Source organism: Stegostoma tigrinum, chromosome 16, assembly GCF_030684315.1.
Source record: "Stegostoma tigrinum isolate sSteTig4 chromosome 16, sSteTig4.hap1, whole genome shotgun sequence".
NCBI lineage: Eukaryota > Metazoa > Chordata > Chondrichthyes > Orectolobiformes > Stegostomatidae > Stegostoma > Stegostoma tigrinum.
The window spans coordinates 740,865-759,146 of NC_081369.1; the positions used below are offsets into that span (position 1 = coordinate 740,865).

Consider the following 18,282-nt stretch of genomic DNA (forward strand, 5'->3'; position numbering starts at 1 on the left):
CAAATGGTGCTGCAAACTCATTTTAAGATGTGGTTTCTCCCTCAGTAACTGAAATTCAAGGTCAATTTTCACCTTCACGTTTCAGCTGGGTGCCTGGGACAGTTCTCACCTGGTTCCACTCAACTGTCTTCTTGCACCATAAGCACTGATGTCTCCCAAGAATTGATCCTCACCCCTGCTCCTGTTTCCCATCAACAGTGTCCTTCTGCAATATCATCTGAAATATCAGGACACATAGGTAAGCTTACCTCAGCATTAGTTTGGTGCACATGTTTCCCAGAGATCAGAACTGATCGGAATATAAATCAGGAAGCCGATGTCTTCAGCCCCAGTTACAAACTTTGCTTGAGCTATGGGCACTATCTGCCTCCACGATACCAGTCCGAGGTCAAACCTTGGACATCATACACTGCTCACCAACTTGCAGCAGCTCTAGGAGATCACTGAATCTGAATCTAGCCCTGCCTCAGCTCAATTCCCAGTGAAACCTGATACTTTGACCTGGTGTTTTGGGCACCGGCTTGAATCTTGCCGTATGTGACTCAGTCTGGTTTACCTTGGTGATACTCCAACTGTGTTATAACTGCTATGGAAATATAGCTGTTGTGAAGCAAAAGCTGAGAAAGACGAACTGCCCGGCTAGATTCACTCAACTTTGGGACAGGGAACGGCAGAGGTGACAAGTTAATCCTTCACCTGGATCCAGATTATTCAAAGACTCCCTCCATCCCTTTAACCCATCCACACACCCCACTCCATTGCTTTCTCTTCACAGCATTGACAGTGCCGACAAAAGGGGCAAGCTGACTACAACTCTGTCCCACTATTTACTCTTTGATATTAGATATCTGACTGAACCTACTCTAAAAATTATGAGGTATTAAAAATAATGATGAGATTTTAACATCAATCCTTCAGTGCGCTACATACTATTGACATCTTGTTCTGTACAAAACCTCAAATAAACAGCTGCCTTAAAGTAAAATCTCTCATGGTTTTGTTTCTGAAAAACTGGGTTCCAAATGCTGTGTATACATCAGCATCACCCTCAGGCACATCTGCTTGACTGATATAAAGCTGCTCTCTCAATCCCCTACAGTGTGTCTTTGAGTAGATCAAAGGATGTACAGTGCAGAGGGTTTACAGTTTTTCACATGGCTCTGGTAAGGATTGATGTAAGAAGCTAAGGATAGGTGGAATAGCTAGGGAAATTGGTGGGAGAAGTACTCTAAGGATTGTGAAGTAGTTAATATTGTAGGGACAGACACTTTCTCAGACTCTGTGATAGAAACAAACGAAATAGGTGTTGGACAAGGCTATTCAGATTTTTCAGCCTGCTCCACCATTAGTATAATCACAGCTGATCATCAAACTCAGTTGTGAAAGGCTTTTCTTTGAAACTACGAGCCTGTGAGCAATAGCATACTACAGAGATCAGTGCTGGATCCGTTGTAGTTTTGTGATATTGATAAGTGATGTAGATAAGATTACGGGAGGGATAAATATATTTGTGGTAAGCATAAAAAATGGTGGTTAGTAGTTCAGAACTTTGGTTATGACACACCTAGAATACTGTTTGCACTCCTGGTCACCATACTCTAGAAAGAATGTGATTGCACTAGAGGGGGTGCAGAGGAGATTCATCAGGATGTTGCCTGGGATGGGGCATTTCAGCAACTAACAGGAGCTGGATAAGCCCAGGCTGTTCCTTTCAGACCACAGAAGGTTGGAGGGGGGGCCTGACAGATTATGAGAGGCAAGAACAGGGTGAATAGAAAGCATCTGTTTCTCTTAGCCAAAGGGTCAGTGTCAAGAGGACATCATCTTGAGAAAACGTTTTTCTCCTGAGGATGATGGGAGTTGAGGATGAACTGCCTGGGAGGTTGATTGAGGTGGGAAGCCTCACAACCTTTCAAAAGTACTTGGATGTGCACCTGAATGTTCTTACATTTAAGGTGACAAGCCTAGTGCAGGAAAGTGAGACGAGTGTTGGTTATTATACATTTTTAAAAGTACAAGCTCAATAGGCCAAACAGCCGCTTTGGTGCTGTATATTTGTGTTACCCTGTTTCTGCTTTCTCCCCTTTGATCAATTTAGCCATTAGAACAACGTCTAGCTTCTTGAAAACATCTAACATTTTAGCCCAAACTACTTTCTGCAGCATGTGGTTGTGACTGTGTTTGTACAGTCCTATGCCGTATAACGCAATAACATTGCCATATCACTCACCTGGAAATAGGATAGTTTATATCGGAGACTTTAATCATTGCTTTACATACATGGCAGTGATGGTTACAAAATATCAAAGTGAAGCTTATATTTTAAAACTTACAATAAATGCCTCAAGGTGGGTTGGGGTGTGGCGAGGGGAATGAGTCTGAGTCAATATTTCAGTTACTTCGTCAAAGCCCCCAGCCACTGGGGGTATGTGCAATTCAGATCTAGTCTGTCTCCCAGACGAGCAACAGCACCCTCAGAAACACTGTCTGGCCCGTGGGAGGAGAGAAGGCAGGAGTCCAGAGGGAGACAGGAATGGCAAGTTGGGAGGGCGCAAAGAGGGAGAGATGGGGAGGGGATGAGGCAAGGAATGAGGGTGGAGGGTAAAGAAAGAAAGAAAGTGTCCCCCAAGCTGTGATGTGAAAAGCCTTAGCTTCAGGTTCTCCATGTAGAATAAACTGATGAACAAAGCATCAAAACATCGCAAACCTTCAGTAATAGGTGAGGCAGCATTTTCAAGCTGGCCCGTAGCTGCAGTACAATCAGTCACACTGGGTCTGAACACCAGGCTAGGGACAAAGCACATTATCCCATGCTGTTTAACCTTATAGAAAAATCAGACAAGTGGGCAGCAGGAGCATCTGGGAACATTTACACAACAGAAATCACGCACAACATCAAAACTCACTCAGAGTCACGGGGAAACAGGAGGCAAAGAGCTTACACAGAGAAAATCACCACGAGCTGGTGTTCATTCACTCAAGTGAACGTGCTCACTAAAACACGACCACAAACAGGAATCAGAGTTGCTGTGTGGAATGGTCAATGCATTCAGTAACCAAATGGGCTTTTTCAGTAATAGCTCAGAGATTGAACTGTAGACTGCTTAGTCCCATTTGTGATCAGTATGGGGAGTGGGGGACGTTTAGCAGTCTCCATTGCCAAACACTACAAACCCCTCATCACGCACCATCCCAATCAACTCCTGGCAATATCCGAGGATTCAGGGAAAAACAGCAACAGGAGGTGCCTAGGCCTTGCTACGAGTCACCTGCTGAAAGTAAGGAATGTGTCAGAGCACAGCAAGCAGGCAGGAATTTGGAAGCCAAGAGCTGACCCTTTAATTAGAGGGAAGCTAGTGTAAGCAGCATTGCAGTGTTGGCTGACACAAGCTATCCTCCTCACCCTGCAAGACACTAAATAATAGAGTTTAACTACATTGAGAGGCTCAGTGAAGAAGCGTGTGGCCTTGATCTGGTATATATTCACCATTTCATCAGCAGTCCGGCGGGACAAAGACAGTTCCGGAAATGTGTGATCAGTGGCATTTATTGACGTCCAGAAGCTGCAGGGTGGATAATGATGTCAGCCAGAAACATCTGGGCAATAAACTTCAGAAAATCTTGCCTTTCTTTTTGTTTTTCTCCATTGTTCTGAGAGGATTAAAAAGAAAGCTGTCAGTTTAACTCACTCAGACACTGTATACTGGACACATGTAAGGACTGGGGAAGGGAGGGCACACAAAGGTGAGGGGAGAGTCACAGAGTAATGGAATTGTACAGGACAGAGAAGACCCTTCTGCTCACTGAGTCTGTACCAGCTAAAACATACTATTACCTACCCTACTTTCCTGCACTACACCGTTATCCCTCAATGTCATAACATTTCAAATGCTCATCCAAGTACTTTTCAAAGATTGTGAGATTCCCACCTCCAGGTAGCACATTCAAGACCCCGACTACCCTCTGAAAGAAAAACTGATCTCCTCAAATCCCCCTCCACACCTTCTGCCTTTCACTTATGCCCCCTTGTCGCTGTTAGTTTGGGGAACTGCTACTTTCCATTTACCCTGCCCATGCCCACTGTAACATAAATGATTTGAACGAATTTTTCAGTGGTCCAATTAGTAAATTTGCCAATGAATTAGTGGAGTTGTGGGTTGCGAAGAATGCAAGAGGACAGTATACAGTAAATGGCCAGTCCCTGAGGAGCATTGATGCACAAGGGGATCTTATGGTTTAAGACCATAGCTCCCTCAAAGTGGCAACACAAGTGGGTATTGCTAAAGGAGGCACACAACATACTTTGGCTGTTGGGGCACAGATTTATAAGAAGTTGGTAAGTCATGCTGCAGCTATATAAAATCTAGTTAAGGTAAATTCAGTTTGGATTACTGGATGCAGTTCCGATCACTGCACTGGAGAAAGGATGTGGAGGCTTTGGACATGGTGTAAAAGAGGTTTACCAGGATGTTCCCTGGATAGGACTATATTTGCTATCAGGAGGGATGGACAAACTTAGATTGCTTTAACAAGAGTATCGGAGGCTGAGGGGGTGGGCTAATAGAAGTATACAAAATTATGAGAGGCATGAACAGGATGGATAGTAGGAACCCTTTCAAATAATACGGGACGTGGGTTTAAGATGAGATGGGGAATTTTGTTTTAAATGCAGAGGTGGCAGACGTCTGGAATGTGCTGCTGGGGGAGGTGGGAGAAGCAGATACATTAGCAAAGTTTAACAGGCCCAGACATCCAGTGTTCTCTGGGCTCACTGCTACTACGTTTCGTTCCAAAAGGAACATTTTGGGCCTGTATTGTCCCCAGTACCTTTGTGAATGCCTCCCACTGTTCTACTGTAGGTTTACCATCGAGTGGCTGTTTCCAGTCTATTTTGACGAGATCTTGTCTTATTTTAATAAAATCTGCCTTACCTAAATCCAAAACCGTTTTCCACAGATAATCTTTCTGCTTTTCCATAACAAACTGAGTGACCACAACACTATGTTTTATCACCAAAAATAATCACCACTGTCACCTCGAACCCCTGTTTTATGTCATTACCCAGAATTCAGTTCAGCACTGCCCTGTAGGACCATCTACATATTGACATACTAAAGCCCTCCAGACTATATTTCAAGAAAACTGCCTCCTCTAAAGTCTTTACATCAACATTATTCCAATTAACATCAGAACAGTTGAGACCCTAAAAATAATTACCCTGTTTGCATTTGAACACACTTTAGTGAACTGACACATATCTGCTTCACATTTGCTTGGGGGTGAGTGAAGGGTGAGGATGATTAAGGAGAGAGAAAGAGACAGCACGTGGAAAAAAGCCAACAGCTCCTTGCTTGATCACACTTTTGCTCCCCCATCCCCTGTGCACCCTCTCTCCCTCCCCACCCCCCAACCTGCCCTTCCCACTACCATCCCTTGCATCTGTGTGCGCACGCCGTTTCTCACAGCCACACTCTGTTGCACTCACTTTGATGAATCGAGCCTCTGCTGCTCCAGCACACGCTGCTCCATCTCCCAAGCTGCTTTCTCCTCCTCAAATTGTTTGCGCTTCTCCTCGAGTTCCTTATACTGTGCCTCCAAATTCTTCTTCATCTGCTCATGACGACGTTGCAGCTACGGTTGGGAGTCAGAGAATAGTATGAGCTTGAACTGGAACCAGAATCCAGTGCGAGTACACACACTGATCAAGAGTTTTAGAGAATGGGTCAGAACAGATTGAGGGGAGTCAGTAAGACAATGGGTACAGTGTGGGCTAGCGCAGAGAGAGAGAGGGGGTGTGACCAGGAGTGCAAGGCAAGAGACAGATTGGGGGGGTGCGGAGAGAGAGGGAGAGAGAGAGAGAGAGAGAGAGATATGGTGGGGACGGGGGTTGCGAGAGATTGATGAAAGAGGGAAAAAAAGAACAAAGTGAGAAAGAGTCAGAAGTGGAATGCAAGACCAATAGGTGCGATGTGGTACCTCATTTTCAGAGTCCTTAAGTTTCTGCTTTTTCTCTTTAACCTTCATCTCAAAGACCTGCTCCATTTCTGTCTCCATCTTCTTCATTTTGGCCACGTGCTCACGGCGTTCTTCCTCCATTTCAGCCAATGGACTCCTGCCATTCAACACTGTAAATAAGAGCTCCAATACTCCGCTTGCAGAATTCATAGGAAACATCCCATAAACACTCTTGTAGAGCCCACATGTACTCTGACCCATAAATGCTCCCCACATGAAATGCTGTCAATCCTGTCCAGCACAAACACTCCTTTTGCACAGTCCACAGGAAACCGCTCTCCCAAACACTCACCTTGCATTGTAAACCAACAGAAGGACACAGGGGCATTCAACAATGGTCACAGTGATAACGTTCTCTAAAATATGACTCTATGTCTGGCTGTGGGGGAACTGCAGATGCTGGAGAAGCTGAGATAACAAGGTGGAGAACTGGATGAACACAGCAGGTCAAGCAGCAGAGGAGCAGGAAGGCTGACGTTCGGGCCGAGACCCTTCTTCAGAAATGGGGAAGGGTGTTGAAAAAAAAAATTGGGACAGAGGGGTAGATGGATAGAAGATGGATAGAGCAGAAGACAGGTGGAGAGGAGATAGGCAGGTCAAAGAGGCAGGGATGGAGCCAGTAAAGGTGAGTGTAGGTGGGGAGGTAGGGAGGACGGACAGGTCAAGGGGGCGAGATGAGGCGAGTAGGTAGGTGGTAGTCGGTGTTGGAGGCGGGAGAAGGGGTCAGTAGAGGGAGGATTAGGTTCACGGTTGAAGTAGTAAGCGCGGAGGTGGAGGGGGCGGAAAAACTGCTCTATGTCCAAATGTGACCGGTATTCGTTGATGTGTGGGTGGAGGGGGACAAAGGTACTGAGGACGAAGTCAGTGCTTAGTAAAGGGCTCACCTTTGTCCCCCACCACCCACACAATGAATACTGGTTAAGTTTGGACATAGAGCAGTTTTTCTGCCCCCTCTGCCTCCGCGCTTACTTCTTCAACTGTGAGCCTAACCCTCCCTCTACTGAAGTCCTTCTCCCACAACCTCAATCACTTCAGGTGACCTCCCACCCACAGCCTCCAACTTCATTGTTCCCCAACCCCACACTGCCTGCTTCTATCTCCTTCCCAAAATCCACAAACCTGACTGCCCTGGTCGACCCATTGTCTCCACCTGCTCCTGCCCCACCAAACTTATCTCCATCTATCTCGACTCCATTTTCTCACCCTTTGTCCAAGAACTCCCCAACTACGTCCATGACACTACCCAAGCCCTCAACCTCCTCCAAAACTTCCAATTCTCCGGTCCCCAACAACTCATCTTTACCGTGGATGCCCAGTCCCTATACACCTGCATTCCCCATACAGATGGCCTAAACGCCCTCCACTTCTTCCTGCTCCGCAGGCCCGATCAGTACCCCTCCACTGACACCCTCATCCGCTTTGCCGAACTCATCCTCACCCTCAACACCTCCTCTTTCAAATCCTCCCACTTCCTATGAACAAAGGGGGTGGCCACGAGTACCACATGGGCCCAAGCTACGCCTACCTCTTTGTAGGTTATGTGGAACAATCCCTCTTCCTTATCTACACTGGCCCTAAACCCCACCTCTTCCTCTGTTACACTGATGACTGTATCAGCACCGTCTCGTGCTCCCACGAGGAGCTAGAACAGTTCATTCATTTCACCAACACCTTCCACCCCAACCTCAAGTTCTCTTGGACCATCTCTAATACCTCTCTCTCCGTGTGGGACCACTGTCTACATCTCCGGCAAATACCTAGCAACCAATATCCATTTCAAGCACAGCAACTCCCACAGCGACCTAGAAAACACCACTTCACAACCACCTTCCTGCAAAAATGCCATCCCCTATTCCCAATTCCTTCGCCTCCACTGCATCTTCTCCCAGGATGAGGCATTTCATTCCAGTACATCTGAGCTGTCCTCGTTTTTCAAGGACTGCAACGTTCCCCCACTCAGTGGTTGAGAACGCCCTCGAACGAGTCTTCCGCGTTTCCCACACCTCATCCCTCACACCCCGTCCCGCAATAACCGCCAAAAGAGAATCCCCCTAGTCCTCACATACCACCCCACCAACCTCCGCATACAACGCATCATCCTCCGACACTTTCACCATGTGAAGTCGGACCCCACCTCCAAAGACATTTTTCCTCCCCACCCTTATCTGCTTTCTGGAGGGACAACTCTCTCCATGACTCCCTTGTTCGCTCCACACTCCCCTCCAGCCCCACCTCACCCGGCACTTTTCCCTGCAACCACAAGAAGTGCTACACTTGCCCCTACACGTTTCCCCCTCACCCACATCCCAGGCCCCAAGAAGACTTTGCACATCAAGCAGATCTGCACATCTGCTAATGTGATATATCGCATCCGCTGTTCCCGTTGTAATCTCCTCTACATCAGGGAAACCAAGCAGAGGCTTGGGGACCGCTTTGCAGAACACCCATGCTCTATTCGCATTAAACAACTGCACCTCCCAGTCACAAACCATTTCAGCTCCCTATTCCATTCTGGGCCTCCTGCAGTGCCACAATGATGCTACCTGAAGGTTGCTGGAACAGCAACTTATATTCCGCTTGGGAACCCTGCAGCCCAATGGTATTACTGTGGATTTCACCAGCTTCAAAATCTCCCCTCCCCCTACCGCATCCCAAAACCAGCACAGTTTGTTCCCAGCTTCCCAACTTGTCCTTCCTCTCACCTAAACCCTTCCCCCACCTCAAGCCCCATGCCCATCTCCTACCTATTAACCTCATCCCGCCCCCTTCACTTGTCCATCCTCCCTGGACCGACCTATCTCCTCCCTAGCTCCCCACCTACTTACCTTTCCTGGCTCCATCCCCACCTCTTTGACCAGTCTGTCTCCTCTCCACCTATCTTCGCCTCTATCCATCTTCTATCCACCTCCCCCTCTCTCCCTATTTAAAAACGTCAGCCTTCCTGCTCCTCTGATGCTGCTCGACGTGCTGTGTTCATCCAGCTCTACACCTTGTTATCTATGTCTGGCTGGCATTCATCTGGACCACAAGATACTCTTCCAATCATAGCACAAGTGTTAGTGTGGTGGTTACCCAGACTGGCTGTACCGTTGCGATTTCTAGTGCCCAGACAGATGCCAGGTAGTGCGTCTGCTTCACAGCCTTGCTGAATTTTTTGGAGCTGCTCCAGCAGCTTGTTAGAGCCATTTCGGAGGGCAATTAAACGTCAACCACATTGCTGAGGGCCAGAAGTCTCACATTGCTCAGGCGGAATTCCTTCGCCAAAAAGACAGCAGATATAAGCAAATATCCGACCTGCCTCTCTGATAGCTCTGTGCACGTTGGAGAGTCACTGATACCTCTGTCTGCTTCACTCAGCACCCAGCAGGATTTAGTGATGGACTGTGTTAGCAACTCACCTCTGGAAGGACCTAAGCCCACAAAGGTACATTATAAGACTCACCTGGTGAGGGGTCCCTTTGTTTTACTGGCATCAATCCCATTGCCAGTCACTGCTGCTAACTTGCGACTCCGGTAATTCTCATAATGGACATTGTTGGTGATATCTTTCAGATCTTGCATGTGTGTCCTGCAATTTTAACAAAAGCACATTATTCAGATCATGGAAAGCAACTGAGTCAGAGATGTATAGCATGGGAACACACATCATGCCAACCCGATATTCTGTATTAATCTAGTCCCGTTTGCCAGCATTTGGCTCAAATCCCTCCCAACCCCTCCTATTTACATACCCATCGACGCCTTTTAAATGTTCTAATTATACCAACCTCCACTTCCTCTGGCACTCATTCCATACACGCACCACCCTCTGCATGAATTTACTGCCCTCTTATGTCCCTTATAAATCTTTCCTCTCTCATGTTAAATTAATGCCCTCTAGTTTTGGACTCTTGCACCCCAGGGAAAAGAACTTGACTATTCACCCTATCCCTGCCCCTCATGATTTTATAAACTTCTATAATGTCACTCCTCAGCCTCCAACGCTCCATAGAAAATAGCCCCAGCCCTTTCAGTCGCTCCCTCTAGGTCAAACTGTTCAACCTTGGCAACATCCTTGTAAATCTTTTTTGACTCTTTCAAGTTTCACAACATTCCTATAGCAGGGAGAGCCGAATTGCACACAGCATTCCAATAGTGGCCTAACCAATGTTGTGTACAGCCACAACAGGACATTCCAACTACTGTACTCAATGCACTGACCAATAAAGACAAGCATACCAAACACCTCCTTCACTGTCTGTCTACTTGTGACTCCACTTTCAAGGAACTATGAACCTGCAATTCAAGTTCTCTTAGTTCAAAACATTCCTCAGGTTGTTACCATTAAGCATAAAAGTCCTGCCCTGGTTTGCTCTACCAAAATGTAGCAGTTCAGATTTGTCTGGATAAAACTCCATCTACCACTCCTTGACCCAAGGCCCACCTGGTCAAGGTCCCATTGTGCTTGGAGGTAACCTTCTTTACTGTCCACTATACCAAACTTGGTGTCATCAACTTATTAACCATACCTCTTATGTTCACATCCAAATCATTCATATAAAATGACAAAAAGCAGTTGCCCCAGCACCAATCCTTGTGGAACTCCACTGGTTAAAGGCCTCCAGTCTGAAAAGCAAGCTTTCATTACCACCCTTTGTCTCCTACCTTCAAGCCAATTTTGTATCCAAATGGCTAGATCTCCCTATATTCAAGATACATCTTCCCCACTTAGCACAAGAACCCAGAGAGTGCACCTCCCCCACACATCCAATAACCCAGGGGCGCTGGACTGGGCTAAATTAAGGTCTTACCGCATAAATCATTTGATGGATAAAACCATATTTGTATATGGGAAATGGAAAACTGATTGGAGATAATGGTGATCCAATGGGTGCAGTACACATAGATTTCTCAAAAGGTATTCAAAAGGAGTGCTGCACGCATCATAGAATCCCTATGGCATGGAAACAGGGCATTCAGCCCATCAAGTCTGCACAGATCCTCTGAAGACCATCCCACCCAGATCCACACCCCTACCCTATCACTGTAAACCTGCATTTCCCATAGCTAACTCACCAAACCTGCACATCTCTGATACTATGGGGCAATTTAGCATGGCCAATCCACCTAGCCTGTACTGTGGGAGGAAACAGGAGCACTTGGAGGAAGGCCAGACAGGGGGTGAACGTGCAACTCCATACAGACAGTCATTCAAGAATGGAATCAAACCCGGATCCCTGGTGCTGTAAAGCTAACCACTAAGCCACTCTGTCACGCAACTCAAGGTAGAAGTGTTCTGGAAGTCTGACTGCCATATGTTACTAAGGATGTAGATTTATTAATGGTTGTCCCACAGAAGAGGCCAATTAAACAGAGATGACTATCTTTGGTGTTTAGAACAGAGAGAGGCAAACTCATAGACATGTACAGGAAGGGAATTAATGGGATAGACACAAAGAAGCTGCTTTCCGCTCGTTGGCGGATTGAGAGCACAGAAGCAGATTCTAAGGATAAGAGAATGATCACTTAGAACAGAGATGTGGAACAGCAGGATTGACAAGCTGTTTCAGCTATTCCCACTCTGACTTCTTGAGCTACAAGAAGAGAAAGCATGCTTTATTATTGGTCAGCAAGAGGGTTCACCTGATCAGCATGTTGCGCAGAAGAGAAAAATCACAGTGCTCTCCATTTTCAACTGGAAAAGATTGGAAAACAAAAGACAGAACACGTTAACAACCTCAGTCCAGAGAAAACCTCAAATTATGACACCAAGCCCCCCAGTATACACACACGCATCTCACAGCCACCCAGAAAGATGGCAGCGAGAATTAACCATGAATAATTGTTCACACATACTTCAGCTTGAAGTACATCCGCTGTTTTGCTGCAACTGTTCTCAAAGGTGTGTGCCTTTCGTCTGATGCCAATACTGTTTGGCACCTCATCGTCCTTTGCCGACCTCAATCACCACCTCCCAACTGACCTACTAATCTCCCTCTCTATCATACCTCTTCAGAACCCCTCAAACCTGTGTACCAATTTTGCTCACAGAACCATCTTAAGATTCTCTACACGTGCTCCCACTACAGGCTCTATTGGATCCTCCCCACCTCCCTGCCCCAAGTTCTCCCTCTGTCTCCTTCATTCCCCTGCGACTCTCTACTCACAACTGTCCAGAACTCAGCCCTAACCTGACCCCAGCTCTCCTCCTGCTCTTGCCTGACTCCTTGCCGGCTCCCTCTGCAACAGTGACGTCTCTATAACACACTACTTCCAATTGGACATCTGAAGATGTGTTTTTTTGGCACACAAATGCAGGACAGCTTAGTCAGAAACACTACTGCACTGTGCAGAATTTGACAAGAGACTGACGAGTTCAGATCACTGCTCAGTTAGGATAAGACAAACACAGTCTTTGTGTTGCATTCTGTTAAACTGGCACAGTAGAAGTTCAGTGAAGCCTGATATTAATCATTTTTGACAAGAGATGCAAAAACAAACAGGAAAAAATAAAACCATGTGCCAGCAAAACAAAGCCCACAGTGCTAGATGTGGTGAGATTTCCACTTTAATTTATCATTTGAAAAGGTATGTGGTTTTCAGCCAGTCACTGTTCTTCTATGCTGAAATGGAAACTGCATTTGATTCACCACTCAGGCAGCAGTCTTGCAACTGAATCTTTGCCATTTATGGACACGTTTTTGAAATTCTGGGCTGCATCACATCTGGAATGTTCACTTTTTGCAGTTGTGGTGTCATCGAACTTAGTCAAACAGATTCAGGGCTGTCTGTACAAGACATTCTTGTGGAGATCTCACACTGATAGACAGGTGTAATCTTATACAAGATAGTTCAGTGGAAGCAGCTAATGTATACAGTTGTACGGTTGTGTTGCAGCTTTTGGGAATTATAAGAATGGTTCACAAGATTTCAATGGCCTGGTTCTGAAGAGGATGAAACACTGCTCATACAGAATTGTAATGATTAAATATCTATTTATCAGTCCACAGCAGACACCATCTCCCTGGCCCTACCCTCATCCCTGGAACATGTGGATCATAAGGATGTTCATGCCAGGCTCTTAATTATTGACAACTGTTCTGCCTTCAACATCATAATTCCAAACAAACTCATCTCCAAACTCAGACTTCTGCAACTGGATCCTTGACTTCCTGACACATTGACTGCAATCAGTAAAATTTGCCAAGACCACCTCAACCATAACCCTCAACAATCGGTGCCCTTTAAGGCTGCATACTCAGCCCCCTAATATACTCCTTTTACGTTCATGACTGTGTGGCCAAATTCCACTCCTGCTCCATTTACAAGTTTGCCGATGACATTACTACTGTCGGTCTGATCCCAAAAAACAATGAGGCAGAACACAGGAAAGGGCTCGAGTGCTGAGCAGCTTCATATAAAGCAACAATCTCCATCGACATCAGCTAAATAAAGGAGCCTGGTCTTTGACTTCAGGAAGCAGAGTGGAGAGCACACCCCTGTCTGCATCAATGACACTGAGGCAGGGATGGTTGAGAGCAGCATGTTCCTGGAAGTGATGATCACCAATCTGCCCTGGTCCAACAATGTCAACACGGCGGTCAAGAAAGCACAACAATATCTCAACTTATTAACCATCCCTAATTGCCCAGAGGGCAGTTAAGAGTCAACCACACTGCTGTTGGTCTGGAGTCACACACAGGCCAGACCAAGTTAGGATGGCAGATTTCCTTCCATAAAGGACATTAGTGAACCAGATGGGATTTTCCTGTGAATTATATGGGATATTATTTAATTAAAATGCCACAATCTGCAGGATTCAAACACAGGTCCCCACAACATTACCTGGGTCTCTAGATTAATAGAGTAGCAATAATACCACTAGGCCATCACCTATTCATGACTGGATGTCTGGCCCTGAGGGAGGAGAAGATGGTGGAGAGGGGAGGGTTATGACTGGAAGTCAGGCTGTGCATGAGAAAGGGGGCTGGGGGAGGATCACAAACAGAGACCTGGCCCCAAAGGGACAGAGGTCACATCTAGAGGAGGGGCCTTGTCTGGATATGGTCCTTGGGCTTGATTGCTGATTAGTACTTGAACATAATGATGTGAAAAACTTCAAATCAGAAGGTGAAATCACTGTTTACCTTCTGCCACTCCCCATGGATACTGACGACCTCTAACTTTTCTCCCATTGACCTCAAAGACAAGAGTGCTTCCAACGACTGCCAGCGGTACATGGTCCTGCAGAGAGTGAAGGTCATCATTACACTCGATCTCTACTAGTTTACAGCAGAGTCCACAGCCAGGGCAATGGGGCAGAGAACACTGTGTCTGGGGTTCGACGCACTGTCAAAAATCAAAACCTGCTCCAGCTGTGGAGAACCCATTTCAGCATGGTCTCCAGTCGTAGTCAGATACACATGCCCACTGAATCACACTGTTAAGATTTACTTGTGTCATTGTTAAGGTCAAGAGAAACAGCTGGTGAATGTTAACTGTCTATGAGTACATATAGACAACGACTAGCTGTGACACTGATTGTGAGATGAGAGCTGAGAGATGCAGCAAGACACGCTCCACAAAGAACAAATATCCCTTGATTTCTCATTAGCTAGGTTGGAATCTATATACAGAGGCAGCAGAGGATGGTTCCCTACAGGTGGAAATTGGAAACTAAGATATCATTTAGGCATAACATGGCAATACCAGTTACAGTGAATAGCTAAAGTCAAGTAACAAGTGTTGGGGCACAACTTTTCACCAAGTAAGTTTGTAAATTTATTAAAAATGACACAAAATTTCTAACAAAAATGACACTGAATAAATGAGTTACAGTCAGACTTGGATAAATTTAAAAAGGTGGAGAGATTTCTATAGAAAAATATATCAAGAAACTTAACAGAGTTTGTCATCAGATTGCAAAACTTCCTAATTCAATTTTTGTCTTTAAATTATTCGACTGTGTTAAGGTGAGGAACATAGGTGGGCCAAATATTAACTTGTTGGGTTTTCACAAAAGAATGATGCTTCAGAAAAGATATCAGAAGCTTTACAAAAATTCCAGGGAAAACATTAACTTTCAGCAGCCTTCCTCATATAAACGGCAACACAAAAAAAATTAATCGTAGCTGGATTTCTACACTTGATTTGTGAAGTGCAATTGTCAATAGCAAAGAAGGATCATAACTGAAAGTGGCAAAGATAGTCAGATCTTTGGCAGTTATGACTTATGGACAGCTGGGAATGAGGAAACTTCAAGAGAAGAATGAAGCCCAGGAATGTCAATGGAGTTTGGCTGCAGCTTGCAATATTATGCAATTATTGTCCAGAATGAACAGTGAGGTTTTCAAAATGAAGTGGTATGATACCAATCAAGCAGAAGAAATTTTACTGGTCACAAAAAGGTGAATGTTCAAATCATAAAAACACTGTTTGACTGTGGATGTGTCTCCAAGGTGTGGGGTGCATTGGTTAAAACATTATTGAAATTCTGTAGATCATAAAGGAATAAACTAAGAGCTTGAGTTCTACTTGCTTCAAGTTTGGGAATTACAACACACTTAAGTCAATGAAAACATGGTAATTTCACATAAAATAGCACAGGCAAACTGCTTTATCGGCACAGGTTCGGAATCAAGTGAAATGGCCTTCCTGTTGAGAAGGCCATCTATGAACAATGGGACATATCGAAACAATTGCTTTTGGGAAGTCAGTGGATTTTCAGCTTACCTAATCCATAATTATTGCACTCCTTTAGCAAGACCTAACTTTTCTAATCAAAATAATGAAGAAATATCTTCGCCACTGGGCAACCGAGTTGAAAGGGGGGGGGGAAAAAGTCAAATTACCTTAAGACTTCGCCAATTAGCTCAACCATCTTCTCAAAAAAGTTAAAAACACTAAAGGATGTGGAATAAGGAACTTAAACTAAATTTATTGCAAAGATCAGAATTAAATGAATTGTGGGAAATAAAAAAGAACACCACCCTGACCTATAATTACTCTCTCATTAGTATGAGATTTCAATGAAGTTGTAGCAATGGACTTGGAAGTATGAGTCAAGTTAAAAAAAAATTACATCTTGTATTTCATAGGCATGACAACTAAGACTGCAATCTGAATAACATAACAAAGAATAATGAAACATTAGATAGGGACTGCACTGGGGCACTGGCTATATCCTTAAATGAATGAGTAATCTTAAGACATCAGAGAAATGTGAACTTTGTGATAATGAAGACAGCAGCAGGAAGTCCTTTCTGTAACAGAATTTGTGAAAGACATTGACCATCAACAGTTAAGATAATTCACTAAGTTTTAGCTATAGTTGTGTGGGTAGAATGAAGAGTTGACAATAAATCGTCGGGGGATACATTCTATATTGTTGATTTTTGAGTAATCAGCTACATCTTGGGAAGAAACTACAATGATTTCCATATTTTCTGAGCACTTCAATGCCCTAACATTGGCTAACAAGGCCAGGGATTACATGATGAATGTACACAATGAACAAAGTATTGAAGGCCAGAGGGACCTTCATGTGTTTTTCACAGACCCTTGAAGGTGGCACGGCATGCAAACTAGGTTGTTAGGTGGCATTTGGGATATCCTTACTAGCTGGGGCATAGAATACAAGAGCAGAAAGGTTGTGCTGTAACTGCATATGATGCTGGTGAGGCTATAATTGATGACATTACTTTGAGGCTGGCAGCAGTCGTAATCAAACAAACTTTGAAAAAAGTGAGACCAGAATAACTGACTGTTTGGACAAGATTAAGCAGATCAGAGACATGAAAAAATATAGGTTTTATCAAACTACCCTCACTGAATGTTTGGTGTAACTAACATGATTGAGGAAGGAGGATCCTTCAACAAGGTAACATAGTCAGTAGGAGAGATGGGAGAAGAGGGATAAATTGTTCATAAGAAAAGGGTTTATGGTAGAATTAGATTGCTGTGCAGAAAGTGACAAGCTCCATGAGTTAGAGAGATAGTAGGAACTGCAGATGCTGGAGAATCTGAGATAACAAGGTGTAGAGCTGGATGGACACAGCACGCCAAGCAGCATCAGAGGAGCAGGAAGGCTGACGTTTTGGGCCGAGACCCTTCTAGATATGGGTTTCTGCACACAAAAATGACAAGGAAACCGGTTTACCTTAAACTTCTTTATCAATTTATTATCCTCTTCATCTTCAGTAACCGGAAATTCATAAATCTTGATTTTATGCTCCTTGATCTCTTTCATTATCTGTTCAAATAAACAGTATCTCAGACATTGGCGTGTAGTCAGAACTGCAGAGATCTACAACATAGAAAAAGGTCTTTTGGCCTATCATATCTGTGCCAGTCAAAACAAGTTATTATAGTCCCATTTTCCAGCATGTGCCATAACCAAATAATGGCATTACAGAAGCACATCTAAAGGCTTTTTAAAATGTTACCACTCTTAGAAGCAGTGTTCAAGATTCTCACCACTCTGCAGGTGACAAAAGATTTTCCTCTCAACTCCTCTAAACTTCCGACTGCTTACCTTAAATCTATATCTCCTAGTCACAGATACCTCCAGCAAGGGGATAGGTTTCTCCCAAATAATTTTACACATCTTAGTCATGCCTACTCTCAATCTCCTCTGCTTGAAGGAAACAACCTCAAACACTTCACACTCTCTAGTTCAGGCAATATTCTGGTAAATCTCCTCTGCATCCTCTCCAGTGCCTTCACACATTCTGCCTATAAACGTGGATTCTAGGACTGGACACATTATTTTGTGGTAAAGTCTTACATAATTCTAGATACCTTAAGGGATGAGTGGACATGCGCACCAAGGTCTCTCTAATCTTTGGAGCTTCCTAAGGTCCTAACACTCATGTAGTCTCTTGCCTTGTTTGTCCGGCCCAAAAACATCACTTCATATTTATCCTGACTGAATTCCATTTACTGCTTATCAGCCAATCTGAACAGCCTGTCTATATCCTCTTGTAGTCTAAGGTTTACCTCCTCAATATTTTAAACCACACAAATTTTTGAATCATCTGCGAACTTATTGATCAACTGGGTTGCTAGTAGACCGGGTAATTGCTTTGCAGAGCATCTACACTCTGCCTGCAAAACAGAGCCCTTCACAGAACATCTACACTCTGCCTGCAAAAAAGAGCCCTGAGCTAACAGCCACTTTAACACACTACCTTGTCCCCGCCAACAGCTCTGACTCTGGTTTGCTGCAGCATTTCAGAGAAGCTCAATGCAAGCTAGAAGAATAACACCTCATTTTCCGCTTGGGGATCC

General features: G+C 44.7%; 1 protein-coding gene across 1 annotated transcript in view; it reads right to left on the reverse strand.

Annotated features, from left to right (window-relative positions):
- Positions 1-2,242: 2,242 nt before the first annotated feature.
- Positions 2,243-18,282, reverse strand: part of LOC125459875 (septin-7-like) — a 67,627-nt gene continuing 51,587 nt past the window's right edge. Inside the window, exons 7-13 of the mRNA XM_048546848.2 lie at positions 17,153-17,245; positions 14,142-14,238; positions 11,638-11,689; positions 9,458-9,583; positions 5,977-6,112; positions 5,486-5,631; positions 2,243-3,651 (exon numbers count right to left, since the gene is read on the reverse strand). Of these exons, the coding sequence (XP_048402805.1) occupies positions 3,612-3,651; positions 5,486-5,631; positions 5,977-6,112; positions 9,458-9,583; positions 11,638-11,689; positions 14,142-14,238; positions 17,153-17,245 (690 nt within the window). The 3' untranslated portion in view covers positions 2,243-3,611. The remainder of the gene's footprint in view (positions 3,652-5,485; positions 5,632-5,976; positions 6,113-9,457; positions 9,584-11,637; positions 11,690-14,141; positions 14,239-17,152; positions 17,246-18,282) is intronic.